Consider the following 25657-nt stretch of genomic DNA (forward strand, 5'->3'; position numbering starts at 1 on the left):
TCATGTCCGGAGCTTTTTTCGGTTTTTCATTTTTTGCTCCCCTCCTTCCCAGAGCCATAACTTTATTTTTTCCATCAAAATGGCCATGTGAGGGCTTATTTTTTGCGGGACGAGTTGTACTTTTGAATGACACCATTGGTTTTAGCATGTCGTGTACTCGGAAACGTGAAAAAAAATTCCAAGTACGGTAAAATTGCAAAAAAAAAAGTGCAATCCCACACTTATTTTTTGTTCGGCTTTTTTGTTAGGTTCACTAAATGCTAAAACTGACCTGCCATTGTGATTCTTCAGGTCTTACGAGTCCATAGACACCAAACATGTCTAGGTTCTTTTTTTTAACTATTCCAAAATTTGCTGAACCCCTTTCTGACATCTGACGTACTATGCCGTCGAGGTGGTATGGGCCCGTATGACCACCGACGGGATAGTACGTCATTACCGATCAGCCGCGCTCGCGGGGGGAGCGCAGCCGATCGGGGCCGGGTATCAGCTGACTATCGCAGCTGACATCCGGAGTGGTACTGTGCGGTGCATATATACAGGACAGGAGGAGTGGTACTGTGCAGTGTAGATATACAGGACAGGAGAAGTGGTACTGTACAGTATATATATACAGTATAGGAGGAGTGGTACTGTGCAGTGTAGATATACAGGACAGGAGAAGTGGTACTGTACAGTATATATATACAGTATAGGAGGAGTGGTACTGTGCAGTGTAGATATACAGGACAGGAGAAGTGGTACTGTACAGTATATATATACAGTATAGGAGGAGTGGTACTGTGCAGTGTATATATACAGTACAGGAGGACTCTTTATTAGCCCATGTGGCAACATTTCACTTCCATATCGGAGAAATGTGCGGTTATGGATCCGAAACGTTGCCACATGGACTAATAAAGAGTCCGCTAGTTTTCTCACAATTAATCGGAATGATAGATATATAGATACACACATACATAATAAGAATAGATACTGAGAATTACACCATTTATGCAGGACAGTAGGAAGTATACACAGCTCCACAATATACCGTATATATTCAAGTATAAGTCGACCCGAGTATAAGCAGAGGCACCTAATTTTGCCACAAAAAACTGGGAAAACTTATTGACTCGAGTATAAGCCGGGTATACATTGTCCCCACATCCCCATCCTCGTATGCATGGCTCCTCATCCCCGTCCTTGTGTGCATGGCTCCTTATCCCTGTCCTTGAATACATTGCTCCTTATTGCCGTCTTTGTATGCATGGGCTTCTTATTACCATTCTTGTATGCATGGCTCCTCATCCCCATCCTTGTCTGCATGGCTCCCCTGTCCGGACCCTCGGAGCAACGCATGCACCCAAACAGTCGTTTACCCCCACATATGGGGTATCAGCGTACTCAGGACAAATTGCACAACAACTTTTGGGGTCCAGTTTCTTCTGTTACCCTTGGGAAAATAAAAAATTGGGGAGAAAATATCATTTTTGTGAAAAAATATGATTTTTTATTTTTACAGCTCTACATTATAAACTTCTGTGAAGCACTTGGTGGGTTAAAGTGCTCACCACACATCTAGATAAGTTCCTTATGGGGTCTACTTTCCAAAATGGTGTCACTTGTGGGGGGGGTTCAATGTTTAGGCACATCAGGGGCTCTCCAAACGCAACATGGCGTCCCATCTCAATTCCAGTCAATTTTGCATCGAAAAGTCAAACGGCGCTCCTTTCTTTCCGAGCTGTGCCATGCACCCAATCAGTGGTTTACCCCCACATATGGGGTATCCGGGTACCCAGGACAAATTGTACAACAACTTTTGGGGTCCATTTTCTCCTGTTACCCTTGGTAAAATAAAACAAATTGGAGCTGAATTAATTTTTATGTGAAAAAAAGTTAAATGTTCATTTTTTTTAAACATTCCAAAAATTCCTGTGAAACACCTGAAGGGTTAATAAACTTCTTGAATTGGGTTTTGAGCACCTTGAGGGGTGCAGTTTTTAGAATGGTGTCAAACTTGGGTATTTTCTATCATATAGACCCCTAAAAATGACTTCAAATGAGATGTGGTCCCTAAAATAAAAAAAATTAGATATTGCTGGTCAACTTTTAACCCTTATAACTCCCTAACAAAAAAAAATTGGGGGTCCAAAATTGTGCTGATGTAAAGTTAACATGTGGGAAATGTTACTTATTAAGTATTTTGTGTGACATATCTCTGTGATTTAAGGGCATAAAAATTAAAATTTAGAAAATTGCAAAAATTTCGAAATTTTCGCCAAATTTCTGTTTTTTTCACAAATAATTGCAGGTAATATCAAAGAAATTTTACCACTAACATGAAGTACAATATGTCACGAGAAAACAATGTCAGAATCACCGGGATCCGTTGAAGCATTCCAGAGTTATAACCTCATAAAAGGGACAGTGGTCAGAATTGCAAAAATTGGTCCGGTCATTAACGAGCAAACCACCCTTGGGGGTAAAGGGGTTAAAAAAAAATTGCGCCATTTTCCAATACCCGTAGCGTCTCCATTTTTTGTGATCTGGGGTTGGGTGAGGGCTTATATTTTGCGTACCAATCTGACGTATTTAATTATGCCACTTTTGTGCAGATACGTTCTTTTGATCGCCCGTTATTGCATTTTAATGCAATGTCGCGGCGACCAAAAAAAGTAATTCTGGCATTTTGATTTTTTTTCTAGCTACGCAGTTTAGTGATCAGGTTAATCCTCTTTTTTTATTGATAGATCGGGCGATTCTGAACGCAGCGATACCAAATATGTGTAGGTTTGATTTTATTTTTATTGTTTTATTTTGAATGAGGCGAAAGGGGGGCCATTTGAACTTTTGTTTTTTGTTTGTTTATATTTTTAAACACTTTTTTTTATTTTGGCATGCTTCAATAGTCTCCATGGGGGGCTAGAAGCTGCCACAACTCGATCGCCTCTGCAACATACAGGTGATGATCAGATCGCCCCTATGTAGCAGAATTACAGCACTGCTATGAGCACCGACCACAGGGTGGCGCTCAGCAATCTGGCATCAACAACCATAGAGGTCTGAAGGAGACCTCTAGTTGTCATGCCGACGCACTGCTGAACCCCGATCACATGATGGGGGTGAGCAGTGCTCGTATTTCTGGCCTGATAGCTGCTTGACAGCGGCATTTAACTAGTTAATAGGCATGGGTGGATCACAGCTTTGAGGTGGGCTCACCGCCAAAGCCCACCTCAAAGCAGGGCTTCTGACGTCGGATGTACTATTTCGTCCGATGTCAGAAAGGGGTAAGTATATTGCAATCAACATATTATACAGTAGTGTGTGTTTAGAATTGCTCATTTGGCCTTTCTACCCAGCTAATTCGTCTCTTATCTACTAGATTTATGACCTTATGCGATTAAAACTTATTAGATAGAGCATAAAAGGTTTTATGCAGAAACAAGAAGTTAATTTTACCTGCATGAGTCATCAGTAGAACCAAAATAATTCACTGCAAAGAGTCTCTGACAGCGTAAGTGGGGGGGGGGGGGAGGAGTGGAGCAGCTGAGTCAGGAGTTGAGGAGGGGATGGAGCTGATCTGCCAATAACTTTTCAGTGATGTTGAATTGTAGTTCTAATGTTGACTCATGCAGGGAGTGCTTCTTTAAAGAGATATTAGCATATTCCGGCAAACATTTTTAGAAAATAATGGTCTTTACTTCGTCTCTTAGAGACTGGTGATCTTTGTTGTCGCTGGAACATTTGGTGACGAAATAATGGTTTAGTATCTAAATAAAAAATAATCCCAAACGTGCAGGTACAGGCACTTACACTGGCCCAGGGTGCAGTCAGATGTTGGGATATCTAGTGGCTAATGTGAAGGATGCAAAATATCAACACAAATACATAAATGACAAAGACTAAAAGCAACAAAAAGGGAAAAAACAACGTCACATTCCCGCCAATGGTTTCTTAAGGTTTTCCGCGATCCCTTTTCTAGAAGTGATTTCTACTTTTGATTGTGTGAGAACTGTTATTTATAGAAGAGTTCAAGGATAGGACTTGCCAGTCTGCACAGAGGTGTAATTCCCAACTCTCCAAAGCAATATTTCCCTAGCTTAACTGCTGTCACTCCTTAAAGGTACAAACACATAAATAACAGAAAATCCTCTCTGCCTAGTTTGGTGCATATCATGCTGAGAAAACCCCAGATAGTGAACGTACTGTAAGGAGAAAATCCACAGACGTTACAGATCCTCCTACTAACCTGTTGGGTCGGGTTCACTCACCGTAAAGCAGTACATGATGCACAGCCCGATATTTCCAACTATGATGGAAGGACGCCCACGATGCAGCATTAGGAAGAAGCACACCCAGTTTTGGTTTTTTTTACATTTTTTTAGATGACTGTGGAGCATGTACACTGCCACCCAACCTAGATGGCTCCCACTTTGCTCAACTCTTTACAGTAGTTCTGGAGACAACGAATGGAGCAGCATTCAGTCCGTTTTGCAACAGATATAAGAGTGCCCCATTGAGAATAAACATTCACAGTTCTGCCGATCGGTGCCGGTTCCAGCGGTTGGATCCCATCCGATCGGTAAGTTATCACTGAGAACTTTTTTTTTTTTTTTTTTTTAGCAGTCAACCCCTTAACTCACCTGTTTTTAGATAGGCCCTTGATTTTTGAAAATTGGAGACCCAACCTCTGGGTCCCCACTAGTCCTGAGTGAAAAGGGAATAGGGCAGGGTCTCCTTAGTGTTGTTCCCTGCAGAGTGGTTCGCGGCTATCCTACTGTGCAGGGAATTACACGGCAGCCCTGTTCGAGCGAGAAAGACTGACTGTAATTCCCTGCATCGGTGGTTAAAAGAGAAGGCTGCTGTGAAGGAAAATGAAGAACGTGGTGCAACATCAGCATTGAGTCCCCTCCGCTCTTAGGCCAGTCTCACACGTCCAGATAATTCCGGTACCGGAGTTATCCGTGTCTGTGTACTCACAAGAGATAAGCGCTGTCCCCTGCATCTGGTGCTGAAGCTGGAATTCATTCCTTCTTCCCAGCAGCGTTCGCTGGAGAGAAGGAATGAAAAATCATTTTTTTAATTTTTTTTTGTGTTTAAAATAAAGATCCTTGTCACCTCCCCCCTCCCACCCCCTGTGCGCCCGCCCGCTGGAAATAAAATACTCACCCAGCTCCCTCGATGCTTCCTCTCAGCGCCGCAGCTTGTCCTGTATGAGCGGTCACGTGCTACCGCTCATTACAGTGATGAATATGCGGCTCCACCCCTATGGAAGGTGGAGCCGCATATTCATCACTGTAATGAGCGGCACCACGTGACCGCTCATACAGGAAGAGCTGCGACGCTGAGAGGAAGCATCGAGGGAGCCGGGTGAGTATTTTATTTCCAGCGGGGGGCGCACAGGGGGTGGGAGGGGGGGAGGTGACAAGGATCTTTATTTTAAACACAAAAAAAATAAAAAAACAATGATTTTTCATTCCTTCTCTCCAGCGAACGCTGCTGGAGAGAAGAAATGAATAGCGGCTTCAGCACCACACTGGGGGGACAGCGCTTACTGTAGCGCTGTCTTCTGCACGGCACACGGACAGCATCCGTGTGCGGTACGTTTTACACGGACCCATTGACTTTAATGGGTGCGTGTGATCCGTGTGCTCCAACGAACACTGACATGTCTCCGTGTTTTTCAAACGGACACACGGTCCGTGAAAACACGCTGACATGTGCAGAGACACATTGATTTTAATGTGTCTACGTGAGTCAGTGTCTCCGGTACGTGAGAAAACTGACACCACACGTACCGGAGCCACTGACGTGTGAAACCGGCCTTACTGTGAGGACTCTAGTGGTTGGACCACCATCAATCACAAGGTGGTTCATCATATGTAAATGTTGTGAGGTTGATGCCAAATCTCCTTTAATATGATTAGCTGAGCATAACAGGTCGCAGGGGGTGAATAGGAATACTGCTTTACATTTAATCTTCCAATATTTTACTTTTTTTTTTTTTAAACCAGTTGTATCTACTTTCATTGTAGTGTTTTTCTAATGACAGACTTCTAGTTGCTCACGTTAATCATGCGTTATTGATGGGATTCTGGAAACACCTTTTATCCCCCAGGTTAAGTCCTCCATGCCCTCAATATGAAGGAGGTAAAGTTGCTGACTGCAGGGTTCCCCAATAATCCTGAGAAGCCAGGCCCTGCAAAGCCCAATTTTTGGAAGGTGGAGGTGTGAATTCTCAGCCTTCACTCCATTCATTCTCTACGGGACTGTCGAAAATAGAGCATTGTACCGCCGCCTCTACTAGAGCCCTAGTCTAAGGCTATGTGCACACGTATAATGGTCCTCTGCGGATTTTTCCGCAGCGGATTTGATTAATCTGCAGGGCAAAAACGCTGCATTTTTGCTGCAGATGTACCGTGGTTTTTCTGCGGATTTCACTGCGGTTTTACAACTGTGGTTTTCTATAGGAGCAGCTATAAAACCGCTGTGGAATCCGCTAAAAGAAGTGACATGCTGCGGAATGTAAACCGCTGCGTTTCCACGCGTTTTTTTTCCACAGCATGTGCACAGCGTTTTTTATTTCCCAAAGGTTTACATTGTAATGTAAACTCATGGGAAACTGCTGCGGACCCGCAGCTGCGGAAACGCTGCGGATGCGCAGCGTTTTCCGAATCGTGTGCCCATACCCTAAGAGACTGTAGGAAATAGCAGTGCGCTGAACCCCGCCTTCCCTCCATTCATTCTCTATGGGACTGTCAAAAATAGACAATGAATGAAGACGGGTTCAGCACTCTATTTTCGACAGTCCCATAGACCATGAATGGAGGGAAGGGCTGGGTATAGTGATCTGTAGTGATGAGCGAGTACACTCATTGCTCGGGTGGTCTCCGAGTATTTATGACTGCGTGAGATTTCGTTTTCCTTGCCCCAGCTGCATGATTTGTGGCTACTAGCCGGCCTGAGTACATGTGGGAATTCCCTAGCAACCAGGCAACCCCCACATGTACTCAGGCTGGCTAGTAGCTGTAAATCATGCAGCTGGGTCAACAAAAAAGAAATCTCCGAGCAGTCACAAATACTCGGAGATCACCGAGCATGCGCTGGAAAACCCGAGCAACAAGTACACTTGCTCATCACTAGTGATCTGCTGTTTCCAACAGTCCCTTAGATCATTGAATCCCTCCTTCATTCCATTTATTGTCTTCGGGACTTTCGGAAATAGTGCGCTGAACCCTGCCTTCATTCCATTTGTTATCTAAGGGACTGTTGGAAATAGCAGAGCGCTGAACTCTGCCTTCACTCCAATTTCCAACAGTCCCTTAGACAATGACCCTGCCTCCACTCCATTCATGGTCTATTTTCAACAGTTCCATAGAAAATGAATGAAGTGAAGGCGGGGTTCAGCGCTCTGCTATTTAGCTGTCCCTTAGACAATGAATGGAGTGGAAGCTGGGTATAGTGCTCTAAGGGACTATTGGAAATAGAGTGCTGAACCCCACCTATATTCCATTTATTGTTGATTTTACTGTTGGAAATAGCTGAGCACTGAACTCCATTCATTCTCTACGGGACTGTCAGAAATAGTAGAGCACTGAACCCCTCCTTCACTCCATTCATTCTCTACGGGAGTGTCAGAAATAGAGTACTGTACCCTGCTTCATCTCCATTCATGGTCTCTGAGACTGTTGAAAATAGAGCGCTCTAACACTGTCCCACCTTATTCATTGTCTATGGGACTGTCACAAATAGCAGAACGCTGAACCCTGCCTAGTCTGACAGTCCCATAGGCCGAGCATGTGCTCATCTGTTCTATAAAGGATGGTCTCTGTAGAGTCCAGTCCTACAGATCACTCGAACCCCAGCGAGCAGCAGCTCATCCAATGAATAGAGGATAACTTATGATATTGGCAAAAAGCCCTTTAATATCTCATAGATGTCACTGCAATCCATACATAACATCCATACAAATTATCCCTCCACTTTATCATACAAGTCATCGATTTTATCCAGACAAAGCGGTACAAAAAAATTTAATCTTTACACCCTCTTTCATGTTCGATTCTGATTTTTTTCCATTTTTTTTTTTCAGGTGTATGCGATGCCTTTTCCCACAAAATTTACATTTCAAAGAAAGATCCGGAAGCAATAAATGAAAGCAGAGGAAGGCGATGTTATCAATTCAGCTTTATTTCCAATGGATAAACACTAGGTTAAAGTCACATCCATAATTACGGTTTTGGAAATGTAAAATTCATCCTGCACACGTAAGACATTCTACGTTCCTTTTTGTTATTTCTCTAACGTTAAGACAACGGCGACATTATCCAGTTAGTTAATGATGTAAACAAGGTAACAAAATACTGGCATTACAAAAGTTAATGGTCCACAGTTAACAATGATTCGGGGTTACAAGCTTCACCATTATGGCTACTTGCTATTAACGATTATTACGCCTTTCTACCCTACCCTATGGAGTGGAGAGAAGAGGATGATGTCTCCATCGCGGTTCTACTACATTGACTAAAAGCACAAACTCTACAGAGAGAACGCTGCCTCCCAGGCGCCAATATTTCTCCATAAATGGATGCTCATTCGGCTTTTTTTTTTTCCTTTTTAAAAGCACGCGCCACAAATCTGATAGAACAGTAAACATCTATTGCAACCGGGCGTACAAAATGCAGGGATACAACCATAAGGTGGTCCATAAGAAGGTACAGGGGGAATATAGACACCCGAAAAGCCTGCAAAAGGTAAACAGTGTAAACATCAAGTCCCCCCGTACCCTATATGAACAGTGGCATAAGACTTTCACAGCGGGCACGGGGTACAATATGGTCCAATACAATAAAACACTTGCAGCTGCAACTTTTAAACTAATGTATGTAAAAAAAAGCAAATCTTAGATAAATTCACACACCCCATCTAAATTCCCAACACGGCGAGCTCTTGTGCGCAACAGCCTGGTATAACCTAGGGATTAAATGGGCAGAGTACACTTTTGCATATACTAAGCGGATTAAAATGATACCCATTTCATAGTAATCCAATGGACCAGTGCTGAGAAATCAAGCTACAAAACCATATGTAAAAGTGGTTCATCGACACACCCCATATTTAATTTTTGGCTACTTTTACATGTGGCTTTAAAGCTTGATTTCTCAGCAGTGACACAATGGATTAAAAGGATACCTGCTTCATAGCAATTCGATGTGACTTTAAAGCTTGATTTCTCAGCACTGATATTTTGAAGCTGCGTCAGATTTCTATAAAACTGCTACCATTTTAATCCAAAGCTTAATTTCTCAGCGCTGGCACATTGGTACCATTTTAAAACCGGGATAGTGTTAATCTAATGTTGCTGTACTGAGAAGTCAATTTTTGGTTTATAATAAACCAATGTGGTTTTTAATGCCTCAGAGCTGAGAAATCAAGCTTTGAAGAAACATCAGATAACTAGGAAACGGGTATCATTTTAATCCAATGTGCCAGTGCTGAGAAATCAAGCTTTGGATTAAAACATCAACTTTAGAATTTGATGTGGCTTTAATGCGTCAGTGCTGAGAAATCAAGTTTTGAAGAAACATTGGATTACTATGAAATGGGTATCCTTTAATCCAATGTGCTAGTGCTGAGAACTCGCATGGTAAATTGGAGGATTGACACACCCCATATTTCATTCTTGGCTACTATTCTCACCACTGTCACATTGGATTAAAATGATACTCATTTACTAGTATTCCGATGTGGTATCAAAGCTTCTTTTATCAACACTGATACATTGGAGCCATGTCTGATTCCTATAAAAGTGGTATCATTGTAAACCAAAGCTTGATTTTTCAGCACTGGCACATTGCTCTCATTTAAAAACTGGGATCACGTTAATCCAAATGTGACAGAACTGACAAATCAATTTTTGGATTAAAATAATACATTGAAGCCACGTCAGTTTACTATCAAACTAGTATCAGTGCTGAGAAATCAAGCTTTGAAGCCTCACTAGATTACTAGTAAATGGCTATCATATTAATCCAATGGGCCAGTGCTGAGAAATCAAGCTTTTAAGCCACATCAGATTACTATGCAACCGGTACCATTTTAATCCAATGAGGCTTCGTAGTAATCCGATGTGGCTTCAAAGCTTAAATTCTCAGAACTGGTACAACGGAGCCACACCAAATTACTATAAAACTGATATAGTTTTAATCCAATGTGCCAGTGCTGAGAAATCGAGCTCTTAAGCCACATGTAAACGTAGAAGAATTAAACAAGGGGTGCGTTGATGAGCTTCCAGGTTAATGTGCACGTAGACTTTAAAGCTCGATTTCTCAGCTCTAATATATCAGATTAGTACACAGGCAGCATTTTTATTTTTTTCTGGGACTTACACAGCCATACCATTTACTTTTCATTTTTTGTAAAAGTCTCCTGACATTTTCCTTTAGAAAAAAACAAAACAAAACTGCACACGTAAGGAGATCTGTAATAGTGGCAGCCATGACACCGGCTGCAGATCAGACATCACATTTATCAGCATCTGACCCAACTGAGTTCACATACAGTTCATTGTATTTCGGATATTGAAAGGTCGTAGCTCTTACAAAGTGCTGCGCTACGTATGGCCCACAGGCTCCTCACACAGAACGAATCTGTGAACAGATCAACGTTAAATGGAAAATACAAAGACCTTTACCTATTCACGTAGCCAGACTTGTAACAATCATCTGATCTGACATATGGGGGGGAGGGGAGGTAAAAGCGGCCTATGTACTGGACTTTTGAAACAATTAAAATGCGGAACATTTTAACAAAATGTTATTAGCACAGCGATTAGAGCCACTTGTGACGGAGATGAGTTAAGCGATGGCACCCGCCTAGTGATAAGTGACATTCAGTCTGCTCAATTTGGGACAGATGAGATTAAATTCTCCAGCGAGCGAAGAGTTAACGCGGGGGTTAGAGGTGTTGGCGATGAGTGCTCGAGGTATCAGCAAGTGTTGTTAAACAAGTCAAGGTGAAAAGAGGGGCCGGGAATGAGAGCCTTAATGCAGAACACATCGCGTAGCGTCTCTCTGCTAAGACTTTATAAATTCTTTACTAGGCAAGGGAGGTTAGATGGTGAAAAGTTCTTAAAATAGGCACAGCCCAAAGGCACTCGAGACCAAGGGTAGCCTAAACAAGCAGCTGGCAATCCCTAAATGCCTATGATTTTCCCACAATGCACAGCTGCTGCCCTAAATTAAAATTTAGTAGCTGTAGTGCTGAAGGGCAGGCAAGTCAGGCTTCGATAATCCTCGGTAAGAAATAAGCTGAGGCTATTTGATCGAGATTGTACATTCACCCTAAGTATCCCAAAACCAACCAAGAAAAATGGCGGCATAAAATCTCACCCACCGTCCCCATGAAGAAACATCAGCCCCGGAAAAGTATTATTTCCTAATGCAGTGACTACAGCAAAACTCTAAACACATACTCCAGAGACAGATTATGTCTACAAAGTGATCCGAGCTACGACAGTCACAATTCCTTGACAACCTCAGCATCTACCAAATGGTTTACAAACGGCTCTTCACAGGTTCCCTCTCTCAGGGGTCTTGATTAGGTTTTCTTGGTGTGAAGGCAGCCATCTTGACACTTACAACTGCAACTTTGTAGACAAAAGCGAAACGTGGCAGTCTTAATTATGCACAGTAAAAGGAAACCGTGCTAGAGTATAGCCAGCTGAGAAATAACACATTGAAAAGAAACCGATGCATTTCAACAACATAATACTCCTCATCATGATGATGATATGTTACATTTTTGGATTATTCCTATTGATACACGTGCAATTTAATTGAAGAACATCATGATTTTAGGGGAAGAAATAAATTCCAATGACTAATTCCAACCTCAAAAAAACAATTAAGGAGTTGGATTCACAGCTACACCCTAAAGCAGGATTCACAACTACACTGCTCAATACTACTGTATAATGTCCTTGATGCTACGTCTAAAAATGGGCTACTCAAAGTCGGTACACCTAGAGATGAGGGATTCCTGTTCAGCTCTGTATAGGATAGGGAGTGTAGATTATTCGCTATGAGAACTGTTAACTAGAAAGCCAGTAGAGGTGGAAAACCGGTGAAAATATAATAGCCAGAAATAGTGTAATTTCTCATGTACACAAGCATGACAGCTTATTTCTTATACCTTAAATGTAAATTATATGCTAAGCCATCAAATTCATTATCTCGGCCTACAATATGAGGCTACACTTCATTTACAGCCTTACAGCTTGAACATCTAGTGCATTTCCAGGATTAAATGGACCATTGCTTAAAAAAAACTAAATTACAATCCCAGGTCTTAAAGGCACCAAACAGCAACTGATAGAACAAAGCTGGCCACGAAGAAGAAACAAAAATGCACAATATGAAACAAAGAGATAAGAAAAGAGCTTAACATTTTTACAAACTAATTGCATATTGTCATATAATAGCGAACCATAACCTAGAAAGCACTGTTTTCCAGTACAAAACAACAAAAAAGTAAACTCTGTTTTTTAAAGAAAATTGATTTTTTTTTTTTGTCCCCCCCTTATTTTTTTAGGATATGCTGCATTAATGTGCTGGGATTGTGGACAGTGGGATGTAAACCATTGCAACCGTCAATTATGGTCAAGTGGTTGCACCTCTGTCCGTGGTGCTGAAATCTTCGACAGGATCTTGTGTGATACAAGGGATGATGTCAAAGAATGCACAGGTTAGTAAGCAGGCAGTAATTGCTGGTAATGATGAGCGAACATGCTCGGATAAGGTGTTACCTGAGCATGCTTGGGTGCTGAGTGTCTTCGGCGTGCTCGAATACTATGTTCTAGTCCCCGCGGCTGCATGTCTCATGGCTGTTCAACAGCCGCTACACATGCAGACTGCCTGTTTGTTAGGAAATCCCTGCATGTGTTTCAGCTGTCAGACAGCCGCGAGACATGCAGCCGGGGGGACTAGAACATAGTATTCGAGGACACTCTTAGCACACAAGCATGCCGATACGGTTTGGTATGATAGGGATGCAGTCACAGCCATCACTGTATGCAATGGGCAATCTAATATCTAGGGGGTCTAATGCAGATCTAATCCCTATTCATTAAGGAGCTGGATGAAGCAGGAGTTGCAAGCTCAGCTTTTTTATTGCAGTTTGGCACTAAAGAAAAGGAATTGGAGAGATTTATACTTTGTGAAACATCTGACTCCTTTACTAGCAGTAAGCAATCTCCGGGAGAACAATTTCTCCACACCTAGATAACAGCGCAGATTGGCAAATACTTTTTTCCTATCGTTTGTCTGAGCGCTCAGGGAAAAAAAAAAAAGCTTGTGTGTGTTATTTTGCAAATTATTATTTTTCAGCAAGTGAAAATAATCTAGATATCAATTTTTAGGTCCCTAAACCCACATGTAAAGCATTTCATTTACACTGACTGCGAGAGGAGTATACAGCACCCTCTCGATCTAGGCGTTTCACTAATCCCCTTCCCGGCACAACTCTTCCAATTTTATGTTCAATCTATTCTATTTCCAGTACGAGATCTTCTCCCTCCAGATGCATGTCGGGTTTCACATAGATCTTCTTGATGGTTCCGGAGACAGGAGAATTGACCAAGGTCTCCATCTTCATGGCGCTCAGTACACAGAGAGGCTGTCCTTTCTCAATGGTCTGGCCTTCTTTAACCTTGATGTCAATCACTTTTCCGGGCATAGGGGCTCCAATCTGGCCTTTCACATCCTTCAAGGCCTTGGGGTGGAAGTGCATCTCCTGCAGACAAGGGAGAGAGGAAATAATGACGCAGAACTTAAAGGAGGAAAAAAAAACCCACTTTTATAAGTAATTTTGACCATATTCTTGATTTGTAGTTTTCTAGTTTCTACACTGGTGATAATAGTGAGTGCCAAGTAACCAATGTAATACAACATTTTGGAAGGTTAACAGTTATTTGAATCCCTTAAAGAGGTCTTCCACTACTTTTACATTGATGGCCTATCCTTAGTATAGCTCATCAACGTCTGATCGGCCGGGGTCCGACACTCAGCACCCCTGCAGATCAGCCGATATCGATGGCAGCTGCCGGCCGGAAGAACTTACTTGCAGAGCTTGGACGTCTACTTGTAGTGGCCACCACACATCTGCCTCCTATTGATTTGCATACATACAAGTAGATGTTTAAGCTCCGCAAGCAAGTATTCTGGCCGGCGGTCACCATCGGCGGGAATACCCGACCGATCAGACATTAATGACCTATCCTATCAATGTCAAAGTAGTGGACAACCTCTTTAAGAATATGGACAGCAAAGTTTCAAACCTGTAAATATTTTCTTCCTAAATAGTCACAGTTTCATAAAACTTTGCATACAAGAAACTTTGTGATATGTCTGAGAAAAATATACTTCTTTTTGCACTTGTCAGCCACATCTTCCCATTAGTGATGAGCGAATGTACTCGTTACTCTAGTTTCCCTGAGCATGTTCGGGTGGTGTCCCAGTATTTTGTAGTGCTCAGAGATTGTTTTCATCACCGCAGCTGCTAGACAGGTTGAATACATGTGGGGATTGCCTGTTTGTTAGGGAATTATCACATGTACTCAGCCTGTCTAGTAGCCATAAATCATGCAGCTGTGGCGACGGAAACGAAATCTCCGAGCACGCCCGAATACTCAGACACCACCCGAGCATGCTCTGGGAAACACTTCTCATCCTTTTTGCCTACTGAATTCATCATTCTTTCACAAATTCAACTACAGGCATTGTTTTCATATCAGAATGTGTAATTACAATAATTCTACAAATCTTGCCATTTTCAGACTGGCCACCAAGGCCATTTTAGACTGAGTTCCCGTTCCTTACAGAAGACCTTTCAGAAGTCTCATTATCATCACAGACAGGATTACATTGATTGGTAAGATCTCTATATATAGAGGTGTTACCTTTCACAATAAATGATGGCACAGCTCACCCTCCACCCCTGTACTTCTTCAATAGCTTTTTGAACATGTCTGTGTGAAAATTGCAATATTTCCATTTTTTCTTTTAATACAGATCACGATATGTAAAATGAAACATTAAAAAACAAAATTAAGATAAAAAGCCTAACAAATTAAATGGGTCATCAGGAAATTACCTACTTTTAGTATTAGCATCTACCCCCTAGGAGCTACTTGAAGACAACTTACCTTCATGGCCTGAGTATCTTTAACAAGGACAGATCGAAGCTGACCATTGAGCTCAAAGAAGACTTCTCTTTGTCCAGCCTTGTTCAGGTCCCCCAGAGCGAGCGCTTTGATGTGTAATGTTTTTCCTCTTTCCAATTCCACCTGAGAAATTAATGTATAAAAGGAATAATAGAAGAGATTGTAGTAGATGGATTAGTCATCCTTACATTTACATGAGGTTTTCTCATTGACCTTGGTCGCCTTCCCACTGTCTGTAGATGAATCATCTCTTAGTCACAAGCTTTAGGCGCCGTACCTTGTTGATTCCACATCTTTCATGGTGGAAGATTTTCATAATCTCCAACACTTAGAGGGGTATTCCCATCTTTGACATTTTTGACATGTACTCAGAATATAAATGTCCAATATGTACTGACCACAGAGGTGGAAAAGTATCTCCAGAACAGGGTCTAAGGTGGCCCAGCATCTGCAGAAAGGAATGTTTAAAACCTCAAAATTCTTGAAAACTAATTAAAAAAAGAAAGATATTAAAAACATCCAAGGCATAAGATACTCCGGAGCTACATGTTTCAAGTCTATGTGGGACTCTTAATCATGATCATGGGTCATGACTTGTATAGACTCGAAACGCGTAGGCCTGTTATCTCCTATACATTGGATGTGTTTAATAACAGGCCTACGTGTTTCGAGTCTATGAAAGTCATGACCCATGATCATGATTAAAAGTCCCGCATGGACTTGAAACGTGAAGCTCTGGAGTCTTATACCTTGGATGTTTTTAATATCTTTCATTTAGTTTTCAATTACTGTGAGGTTTAGAAAAGCCCTATGTGCAGATGCTGGACCACCTTGTTCTATTTTTTCCTTCATGTATTTTATCGATGACCTACCTAAGGATAGGCCATCAATATCTCATGACGGATAAGCCCTTTAATAATTTTTACAGAATGATTAAGCTTGTCCAGTCTTTCATGGACACAATACCACATGATGGCTGGAATCCATTAAAATACTAAATTTTGGATGGTTAAGGCCACTGCTTTTTGCAAGAGCGGCAAAAATGATTCATTGTACTGTCATTCTCTCTGCTCTTTATAGCAGGTTTTTAACTTGGCTACCATGAAAATAGTTAAAACTGATAAAGTAGGAAAACCAGGTTGATAAAATGTAAAATCCTGACCTCAACCACCTGGACCTCCTGTGGTTCTACTGAACTGAATGTAGGTCACCATAGAACGAGAACTGCATCCGAATAGGACTATCCTTCCATACATTGTATATCCACATGGCTTATAGTAAAAATATTTTAAATAATTAAGTTTAAGAAGTTTGTTTTATATGTTTCAGATTATTATTTTTTTTTTTTTAAATAAGCCCTTTTACCTCAAATTCCTCAGCAATATTGGGTCCCTCCAAAAAGAGTCGAGTGTTGAGACATTCTACAGGACCAAATTGAGTACTGAAGTCCTTGTATTCCTCAAATACTTTAGGATACATAGCGGCAGACATAATATCCTCTGGAGTGATATCATCATATTTGCTCTTCAAACCTTCTTCCAGATTAGTAAAGTCCATTGGTGGCAGCGTGGCCCCGGGTCTACCCTCGATGCGTGGCAGGTCTTTCAAAACCTGTCAAAAAAAATTCTTGATTTGAGATTTTCTGAGAAAAATTGAATTGACAAACCTGTGCCAAATAGATTTTGGATATGCAGATTGGGTTCAGAATTTTAAAATATTTAATATTCCAATTGTTTGGAAGTTTGGAGATCTTGAAAATTATAACATAGGTTAGAAAGTCAGTGTAGTGTAGTTACCTTTGTGCGTAAGGGTTCTGGGAAACCTCCATAGGGAATTCCCACATAACCTTGTAGATACTCCACCACCGAGAGCGGGAAGGAGAGTTCATCCGCCATAGTTTCAACTTCTTCACGAGACAAACCATTGTGCACCATGAACTGTGCCAAATCTCCCACAATCTTGGAAGAAGGAGTTACCTAGAGCAAAATGAGAAGATGAAAATACTTATTATTTGTCCTGACATTTATTGAACAGCAAGTATGTCGCACAGAAATATAGTGAATCCTTCCAAAGACTATCAAGACCAGGTTCTTATCACAGTTTAGACACAAACGTCAGTGGCTCGTCGAAGCTCTTGTTTGAAGCCATAGGAACTGTGATTTACAGGATCCGCTGATGGGGCCATTGACTTTAATAAATCACACTGAGTCGCTTTGTACTCTGAACTCCGTTTGCGCAGCATCTACATTTTTCCAGGCAGACAAAACAACGCAGAAGTCCATGTTTTTGGGACCGTTTGAAAAAGTAACAAAAATTAGGTCAGACTGAGCAAAATTGACTCTCATATACTTAATTAAAAAGTCAATGGCCCCATCCGTGTGTTTTAGGCATGCTCTGTCATACGTACAGAGGTCACTACGCAGAGAGGTGGGAGGTGGAGAGCAGTCAACATCACAAATTGTGAATGGTGGATCCGGTGTTATCTACATAAAGGCATATCACCTTATCATGGAGCTCAGTGACTAGTGTGAAAACTGCAAGACTCCAGAATATATTTCTGTAAGTACAGAGACATGGAAAATGGTTTTGCTAGGTCAAAGGAGCTTCCCTTATTGTCCTGTAACAGTTTTTTTTTTTTAACGTACCACAGGAGGATAACATTTGTCCTTCTAGTGAGGTTGGTGTAATTTATCAAGAAGGTTAATTATTAAAGCCGAGCTATTTAATTATCTTAGATCTTCATCTACATGGGTGTTAACATCTAGTCTTTTTTTCTCATCTATCATTACTCCTTCCCAAGCTATTAGAAACTGCAGCCAATTAATTCCAGATCGGAACCTGTCAGTGAGCATTAATTAAAATGAGTTATAATGTGGATCTTAAGAAACTCTGATAAATGCATTACGACCTGGATATTTCATGTTCATATTGCTTTTAACCAGGGCAAAAAGTGAAAGGTGAATAGGTCCCAATTAAGGAACCCAGACCACTGAATATTTTCATGTAGGGTCATACAGTGCACAAGGGTTATGATCTATTAATAATAAAGTTAAAAGAATCAGATTACATTTTTTACTATTTTAGCGCAGACGACCAGTTCTAATTCATAAAAGGGTAAAAAAAATTTTTCCCATGGCCTTGTCCTTTGATCTCACAAGATAAGACTGTAAACTACGCAAAAGCCGATAAACAGCGGACTGCCGAATGAGGTCTACCTGCCGATAAACCCATGTACTGATGTGACAGTGATGTCGATACAACTGTCTACTACATAGGATGAAAAATTAGGGAGCTGCAGCCGATGATTACTGATCACAGACATATCTGTGTTCACGTTATTACTTTAGTCATCACTGTTTCGAGTTGTAAAATCTTCTTTCTGGATTTCAGCACAGAAAAGAGGATTTTTGGTACTCACTGTAAAAATCTCTTTATATATCCCCCAATGAAGGCCGCAAGAAACTATGATCTGCCCTCTCTTAAGGGTTGATCATAGTTTCTGTACCCTCTAATAAAGTGACAGAGAAATTTGACTTTTTACTGTCAGATGGTCAGGCCGCCCTCAAACATCTCAGATCTTTTGAAATGGGAGATTTTGACCACAACAAACGATTGCTGACTGGTTCAGTGAAACGAACGACTGTCCGTCTAACCCGAGGAAAGTTCGTAATCGGTCAAAACACTGGACGGCCATGTTGATTTTTTTCCCCCCCAATATCGGTCCATGCAGTCAGTGAGGTGTTTGAGACCATTATACAATAGTTTGTTGGTCAGTCTTGTGATGTGTGTGGGGGTCTTTAGTGTTTGGCAATTAGACTGACTTGTACAAGGCACTGAGTGTGGGATGTGTCACTCCTCATATTAGTGATGAGCGCAAATGCTCGTTACTCTAGTTTTCCTAGGGTGCTCAGGTGTGCATAGAGCATCGTGGGTGCTCGAGTGACATGTTCGCCTTCTTCCAGCTGCATGTTTTGCTGGTTAGACAGCCACAAAACATGTAGGGATTGGCTGAAAAACACTGAGAACTAGTCAAAAGCAACTTCTATGGTTTTTTTTAATGTTTATTCAAAGTAGCATGGCTCAAGTGATCCTCAGGGGTGTGTCTTTGGCTGCTATGAAGGCCACACCCCCTTGTAAAGACTATAAATATTAGCATTAAATAAAAAGACCCATATCTCAGAAACCATATGGCGGATTTAAAAAAACAAAACAAAAAAAAACTGGATTACTCACACAAGCAGCGTGAATAAAAGATGACCAATAACTGGCCACTCCTGACCTGGTGACAGATCCACTTTAAGTAACATATAATGTACCACAAAAAGAACTATGTCTAATATAATCAAGCTGTTCTGCTGAAAATTTAGATTTATCGCAGCTCCGCTACACATCATTCTCCGCCTCAGGCTTCGTTACTAATCAGAGCTCTCGAAAAATATATTTAGGTGGAGAATTGCAGTCCGTTTATTAAGGGAAATCCCATGTAAGCCATAAGGTATTGTACAATAAGGTATTATTAAATTACCATGATATGTATTGTCAGCGACATTTAGTAATGACAAAGACAATAGTCTCCTGTGCGAAGGGAAACCTTGTATCCACTTTGCCTCGCTGTCTATCAAGCTGTAATATCTGTCACATAAAACCATGTACTTTCATTATAATAGCCTTTTCTGTAGATTTATTAGCCATCGTAGCGCACATATATGAGACATAACCTGACAAGTTATTACCTTGATAACATCTCCAAGAAGTTTGTTGGCTTCAGCATATGCCTTCTTCACCTCCTTGAACTTGTTCCCCAGACCCATGCTGTGAGCCTGGAAATGAAGGTTGGTATATTGGCCTCCGGGGATCTCATTCTCATAGACATCCGCGTTTCCAGATTTCATGGTTGCCGTACAGTCAAAGGCAGCGTAGAGACCTCTAGCTACTTCCCAATACTCGCTATAGTCAAACACTTTCTCCAGCTGGATTCCTAAAGGAGAGCAAGAACCAACACAACGCGTAATGGACAATCATGGAAAATTCCTTTTATAAAGGGGATATCTGGGACTGGTGAAAGGTCTTGAAACTGTCCCATGTCTTCTCCTTCACGTGTGTCTGGTATTGCCCTATAACAGTACGCTTTGAACATATCTCCAACGGGCAATAACAAATAGTAAAGACCCTGTCCCAGTCAATGCATGGTCTTGTTACAAAGCTTTCCACAGATATATCTCCTCTATCTCATCCCTGTCTACACCACGGCCAATGCTCTACATTGTTCCAACAATCTTCTACATACTCCGAACCTTCAATTCCCATCTCTCAAGACTTCTCACATGCTGCACCAGTTCTCTGGAATGATTTACCCCAAGCAAATAGGTTAATTTCTGACACCCACGGAAGAAGAACAACGTAAGGCATCTTTTTAGACAGAAATTGTCTGTACTCTTATTACCATTATTCCTTGAACAGCATCCCCCACTCTTCTTCTAATACTATAAAGGCCCCCAAACACATTAAACAGAGGTCAGCTGAATGATGGTTCAATTCCCTGTAATGTGAGAGCAAAGTGTAGGTGAAGAGGCCATGATTTCAGATATGTGTCACTTAGTAAGATGCTTGCTATAGTTTTGATACAATCAGGGTTTTATCAGCAGGGGATTATCAGTAGAGGACAAGGTCTTACGTGCAAGCTAATCTGTGTAACTCTGTTTCCACTACTGATTGGCTGCTTCCTGTACACACTGTGAGCAAGCTGCCAATCAGTAGTGTGGGTGGGGTTATACACAAATCAGCATTCATAGAGCTGCAGCAGAGAAAACTAGAGATTCTATCAAAACTGCACCAATCAGCCTAGTAAGCGATACATCATTGGAATTAGGTTCTTTGCTCTCGATTACCTGCTGCCAGATTCCATTTAAAGCATCTTTTTGTGTACATTCCTATTTAATATAATGGATACCTTTTTAACATTTGTCTCACCCCAATTCTTGATAGATTTTTTTTTAAAGGTTAATGTAACGTCAGATTAATTACGATCAAACAGTAAGTCAACATAAAGCTAAAACTGCAGCTCGAGCAGAAATCCCACAATTAAACCTATACTCCAAACATGCAGGTGGCACAAAAAGGGGTTAGCTGCCACGTAACGGAACAGCAGCCCGCCCGACGTGCCAGCGCGAGGCTTTTTAAACAGGGTCCAATGCCAGCTGCTAATCACTGCTTAAGAGGCAGCGCTCCCAGGGCACATGTAACACTTGCAATTTGTTGCTTTTAAAGCCCAGACAGCTTGCCAAAGCGAATGCCAGCGAGAGCACAGGGGGGACGTTAATAAGCAGCCACTATAAAGGGGATTCTCTACATACGTAAAGGAAAACATTTTAAGGATCTGTACCAGAAGTGCCTTCATTAACGTGAGACGAAGATAGCCAGCTATGGAAATCTGTACTGTCCATATACAGAAAAAGGAATTGTGCTACCATAGCTTTCAGCGGATACTGCACCACCCGCCAGAATCAGAGCTTTTTTTTTTTTTTTTTTTTTTTTTTTTTTTTAAGATCAATGGCAAAGATAATAGAAAAAAAGGAAATTCATCAATACTACATATTGCATTTATAATTTCGTTATTTTGGCCGGATGGTACGGAAAAAGAACGGGGGGCATCTTCTGCTTGTATATTAGGCAACTGCCTTGCCCCTCGCCCCCTCCTGCAGTCAGTGATTGGCCATGTATGCATCTATATACTGCAGCTAGAAGATGTTTATATTACATTATTAATGTCATTATCTGGTCAGATGGAAAAAAAAAATAAACATTTACATCTTCAGCATAGTTTTTTGCTATGTAATCAGAGAGCCTGATTCCAGCGATAACTGGGCTGCTTGTTACAGTTTTGATAGAATCCCTATTTTCTCTGCTGTAGATGCTGAGCTCTGTATAACCCCGCCCACACCACTGATAGGCAGCTTGCTGCCTATCAGTGGTGGGGGCGGGGTCACACAGATTAGCTGGACTGCTGTGAATGTGACACCTAGTCCTGCAGAGATAATCTCTTGCTGATAAAATACTGATTGCACCAAAACTACCGAAAGCTGCTGAGCAAGTGACATATCCTTTGAATCACGCTCTCCCATAGCTATAATCTTCACATAGCATTGTAAATGGAAACAGAGACATGAGCCCAAACAAGAAATGTTTGCTTTTCGAGAAATCAACAGTTCTAAAAGAATTAAAGGAAGTTAAATAGGCCAAAAACTGTCCAAATTGTCAGTCGTGTATGGCCCAAATTACAGGTACAGGATACCTCGCTATGGAATAAAGGTGTTCTGTATTCTACATATATATGTCGTATGTTATAGTAAATCGGTTGACACACGGATAGTAGACAATTGGGCTTACCTGTGTCTAGGTCTGTGCCCTTTGTACATGCCACCATAGCCCCCATACTGGGCTGAGAAGTCATCCCCGACATGGAGTCAATCGCTACGTCCACAATGTCCGCTCCGGCCTGTGCACATGCCAGCATGGAGGCCACCCCGGCACCAGCTGTGTCATGGGTGTGCACGTGAATTGGGATGTCTGGAAATTTGTCTCTGAGAGCTCGAATTAACAAATCTGAAGCTTTAGGCTTTAACAATCCCGCCATGTCCTAGAAGCCAGAAAAGCAGATAAGATTTTGGGGGTGCCTACGACACAAACCGGTACGAATACTTTGAGTTACATATTTCCTTCCACATTTTATGTCCAAAAATATATTCCAGACACTTCGTTACGTAGGTGGATAAAAGACTCCGGTCCATCAAGTTCAACCTTTCTCCACCAGTTATACATTGTTTATCACTAGATTATGTATAACCCCCATTAGTTGTGAGAAAATCACCCAGCCCTTCAATAAATGCTGGTAAAGTGTCTGCTATTACCACCTCTTGGGAATTCCAAAGTCTGACTGCTCTAACTGTAAAGAACCCTTTCCTATTTAGCTGCCAGACTCACCTTTCCTCCACACGTAATGAGCGCCCCCTAGTCCTTGGAAGGAATAAATCACTTCTATAAATGGGATTGCCTCTGAGTTAGTGATGAGTGAACGTGCTCGGATAAGGTGTTATCTGAGCATGCTTGTGTGCTAACTCAGTGACTTCGGCATGCTCGAGTAATAAGTTCAAGACATCGCGGCTGCATGTCTCGCAGATATTCGACAGCTGCAACATATGCAGGGATTACCTAACAAACAGGCAATCCCTCCATGTGTTGCCGCTGTCGAGCAGCTGTGAGACATGCAGCCGCGGTGTCTTGAACATATTTTTCTAGCACGCCGAAGACACTCAGCAAACGAGCATGCTCAGATAACACCTTATCCGAGCACGTTCACTCATCGCTACCTCTGAGGTGTCTTTTTTCTAAGCTAAACAAGCCCAACGTGGGGTAACAATACATTGGAATCACAAGATTTTCTCTCTTTTTATACACCCTAAAATCCCTTTTGCTTTTAAAGCTGCTGCCTGACATTGAGCACTGCAGCTCAGTTTACTTGTAACCAGAAAACCTACGTCCTTCTCCTGCTCTGTAATCCTGAGTATATTTCCATTTAATATATATTTGTAGCAATAGATTACAAGTAGACTCTGGTCATTATTTCCCATTGTAACGCTGTAGACCACCAGTAGGGAACGAATCACTATACTAAAGATGTAAACTCAACTTTCACACATAAAAGTTATTACAGTCCCCAAAATTCCCTATACAGTACCTTGATGCACAAGATGTGTGTTCCAGCTTTGACAAGTTCTTCAGCCAGATTTACATAGTAATCCAATGTGTACTTGGTACGAGTGGGGTCCGCCACATCCCCAGTATATGAGATGGCGGCTTCCACCACGCCACCTGCTTGGCCTGCTGCTTCCATTCCCAAAATCATGTTAGGCAGATAGTTCAAAGAGTCAAACACCCTGAAGATATCCATTCCATTCTCCTTTGCTACTTCGCAAAACCTGGAAAAAACAATTAAAACTTTGTTCTTGGAAATGCACTAAACCTATAGTCTCAATGATGGGGTCTGCAGGAGTAAGGGGCTTCGCATTGGTGGACCTTGAAGGGACTGGCATGAAAACACTAATTGTGGCAACATTTTGCAAGTTTTCAAGGTGTTTTACCAGAAATCTGGCAAAAACACTGACAAACCAATGCCGATATCATCAAAAGAATGATGAAATTGCACCCCATCCAGAAACAAGTAAATGTTTAATGTATCAGTCTGAGGCATCTCCTGGATGTAGAAGATCTATTTAGGCTATATTCACATTGTGTTTTAGGATACTGTCAGTGGCTTGGTCGGGGCTCATGGCTGAAGCCCTGAAAAATGGGATTCAGATGTTTGTGACTGAAGGGGCCGTTGACGGATCATTTTCAGCAGTATCTGCCTACTTAAAGCTGGCACCAAAACTTGGTCGACAGTTCTTTGGTGCTCACTTCAGATAGGAAGATCCTGCCAAAAATGATCAACCAATGGCCCCATCAGCGCAGACGTCCAAATCCCATTCTCCAGGGCTTCCGAAGTAAGCCCCGATTGAGCCACTGACGGTAGCCTAAAACACAATGTGAACATAGCCTTAATTGCCATCTCGTTTCACGCTTCTTGGGACACGAGGAGTTTAAAGGCATAGTTAAAGGACACATCTGTATATATTATTTTACCAGGAAACTTACTTAAAAACTGCATTATCGGGGTAGTTGGTATAACCCACAGCATTTGCACCCCTGAGAAGCATCTGGAAGGGGATGTTTGGGATGAGCTCCCTTAACTCTTGCAATCTTCTCCAAGGGCACTCATAAAGGAATCGCATGGCGACGTCAAAAGTTGCTCCTGTAACCAGAACAAAACAATAGTCCATATTCCACCATACTTTGTCCAGGGCCTAGGACCTCTGTGACCGGTTACCCAACATTTTCAAAACACGGCTCTGATAACGCCATCCATTATTGCAGCAGAGTATTTTTTTTTACTCTGTGATCCAAGGGGTAACGTTTCTCCTTGCGGAGAGTGACATGTCAAGCCTGACATGCCAAGGTGAGAACACTTTTAAGCCGTAATGCTCCTCTGGGAAATATGCAAATTGTCTCCTCAGAGAGGAAGAGGACTAGAACTCTAGCGCCACCTATAGGAAGTAACAATACTAAGTGTCAATATTTACTCTCTAATGAGTCTCTAATGTTGCCGAAGGTAGGCCAGGGACAAGGTGTCTCCTAGGACTAGCCCAAGAGGCTAGTCCCTCCGCCCAGTTCTAGTTGACTGATAGGCCTCTTCCTATGTGTGTGCATACTAATACATCGGAGTCTAAGGAGGCATGGAGAAGATGCCGGAGACAAGTCTCAGACTAGTCATCGAAGATCCAGCTCTGTCGGCTTTTCAAAGGATATTTTCTGTGAAAAGCAGCGTAGCAGAGTAAAACCAAAACGGCTGCCATAAAGCAG

The 25657-nt window shown here is 41.8% G+C and overlaps 1 protein-coding gene across 3 annotated transcripts in view; it reads right to left on the minus strand.

The window, feature by feature from the left end:
• Positions 1-8152: 8152 nt before the first annotated feature.
• Positions 8153-25657, minus strand: part of PC (pyruvate carboxylase) — a 473285-nt gene continuing 455780 nt past the window's right edge. For all 3 annotated transcript variants that reach the window (XM_077287356.1, XM_077287355.1, XM_077287354.1), the window contains exons 14-21: positions 24893-25049; positions 23937-24177; positions 22589-22838; positions 19936-20180; positions 16999-17178; positions 16568-16813; positions 15185-15325; positions 8153-13773 (exon numbers count right to left, since the gene is read on the minus strand). In XM_077287356.1, the coding sequence (XP_077143471.1) occupies positions 13525-13773; positions 15185-15325; positions 16568-16813; positions 16999-17178; positions 19936-20180; positions 22589-22838; positions 23937-24177; positions 24893-25049 (1709 nt within the window). In that variant the 3' untranslated portion in view covers positions 8153-13524. The remainder of the gene's footprint in view (positions 13774-15184; positions 15326-16567; positions 16814-16998; positions 17179-19935; positions 20181-22588; positions 22839-23936; positions 24178-24892; positions 25050-25657) is intronic.

Source organism: Ranitomeya variabilis, chromosome 2, assembly GCF_051348905.1.
Source record: "Ranitomeya variabilis isolate aRanVar5 chromosome 2, aRanVar5.hap1, whole genome shotgun sequence".
Lineage (NCBI taxonomy): Eukaryota > Metazoa > Chordata > Amphibia > Anura > Dendrobatidae > Ranitomeya > Ranitomeya variabilis.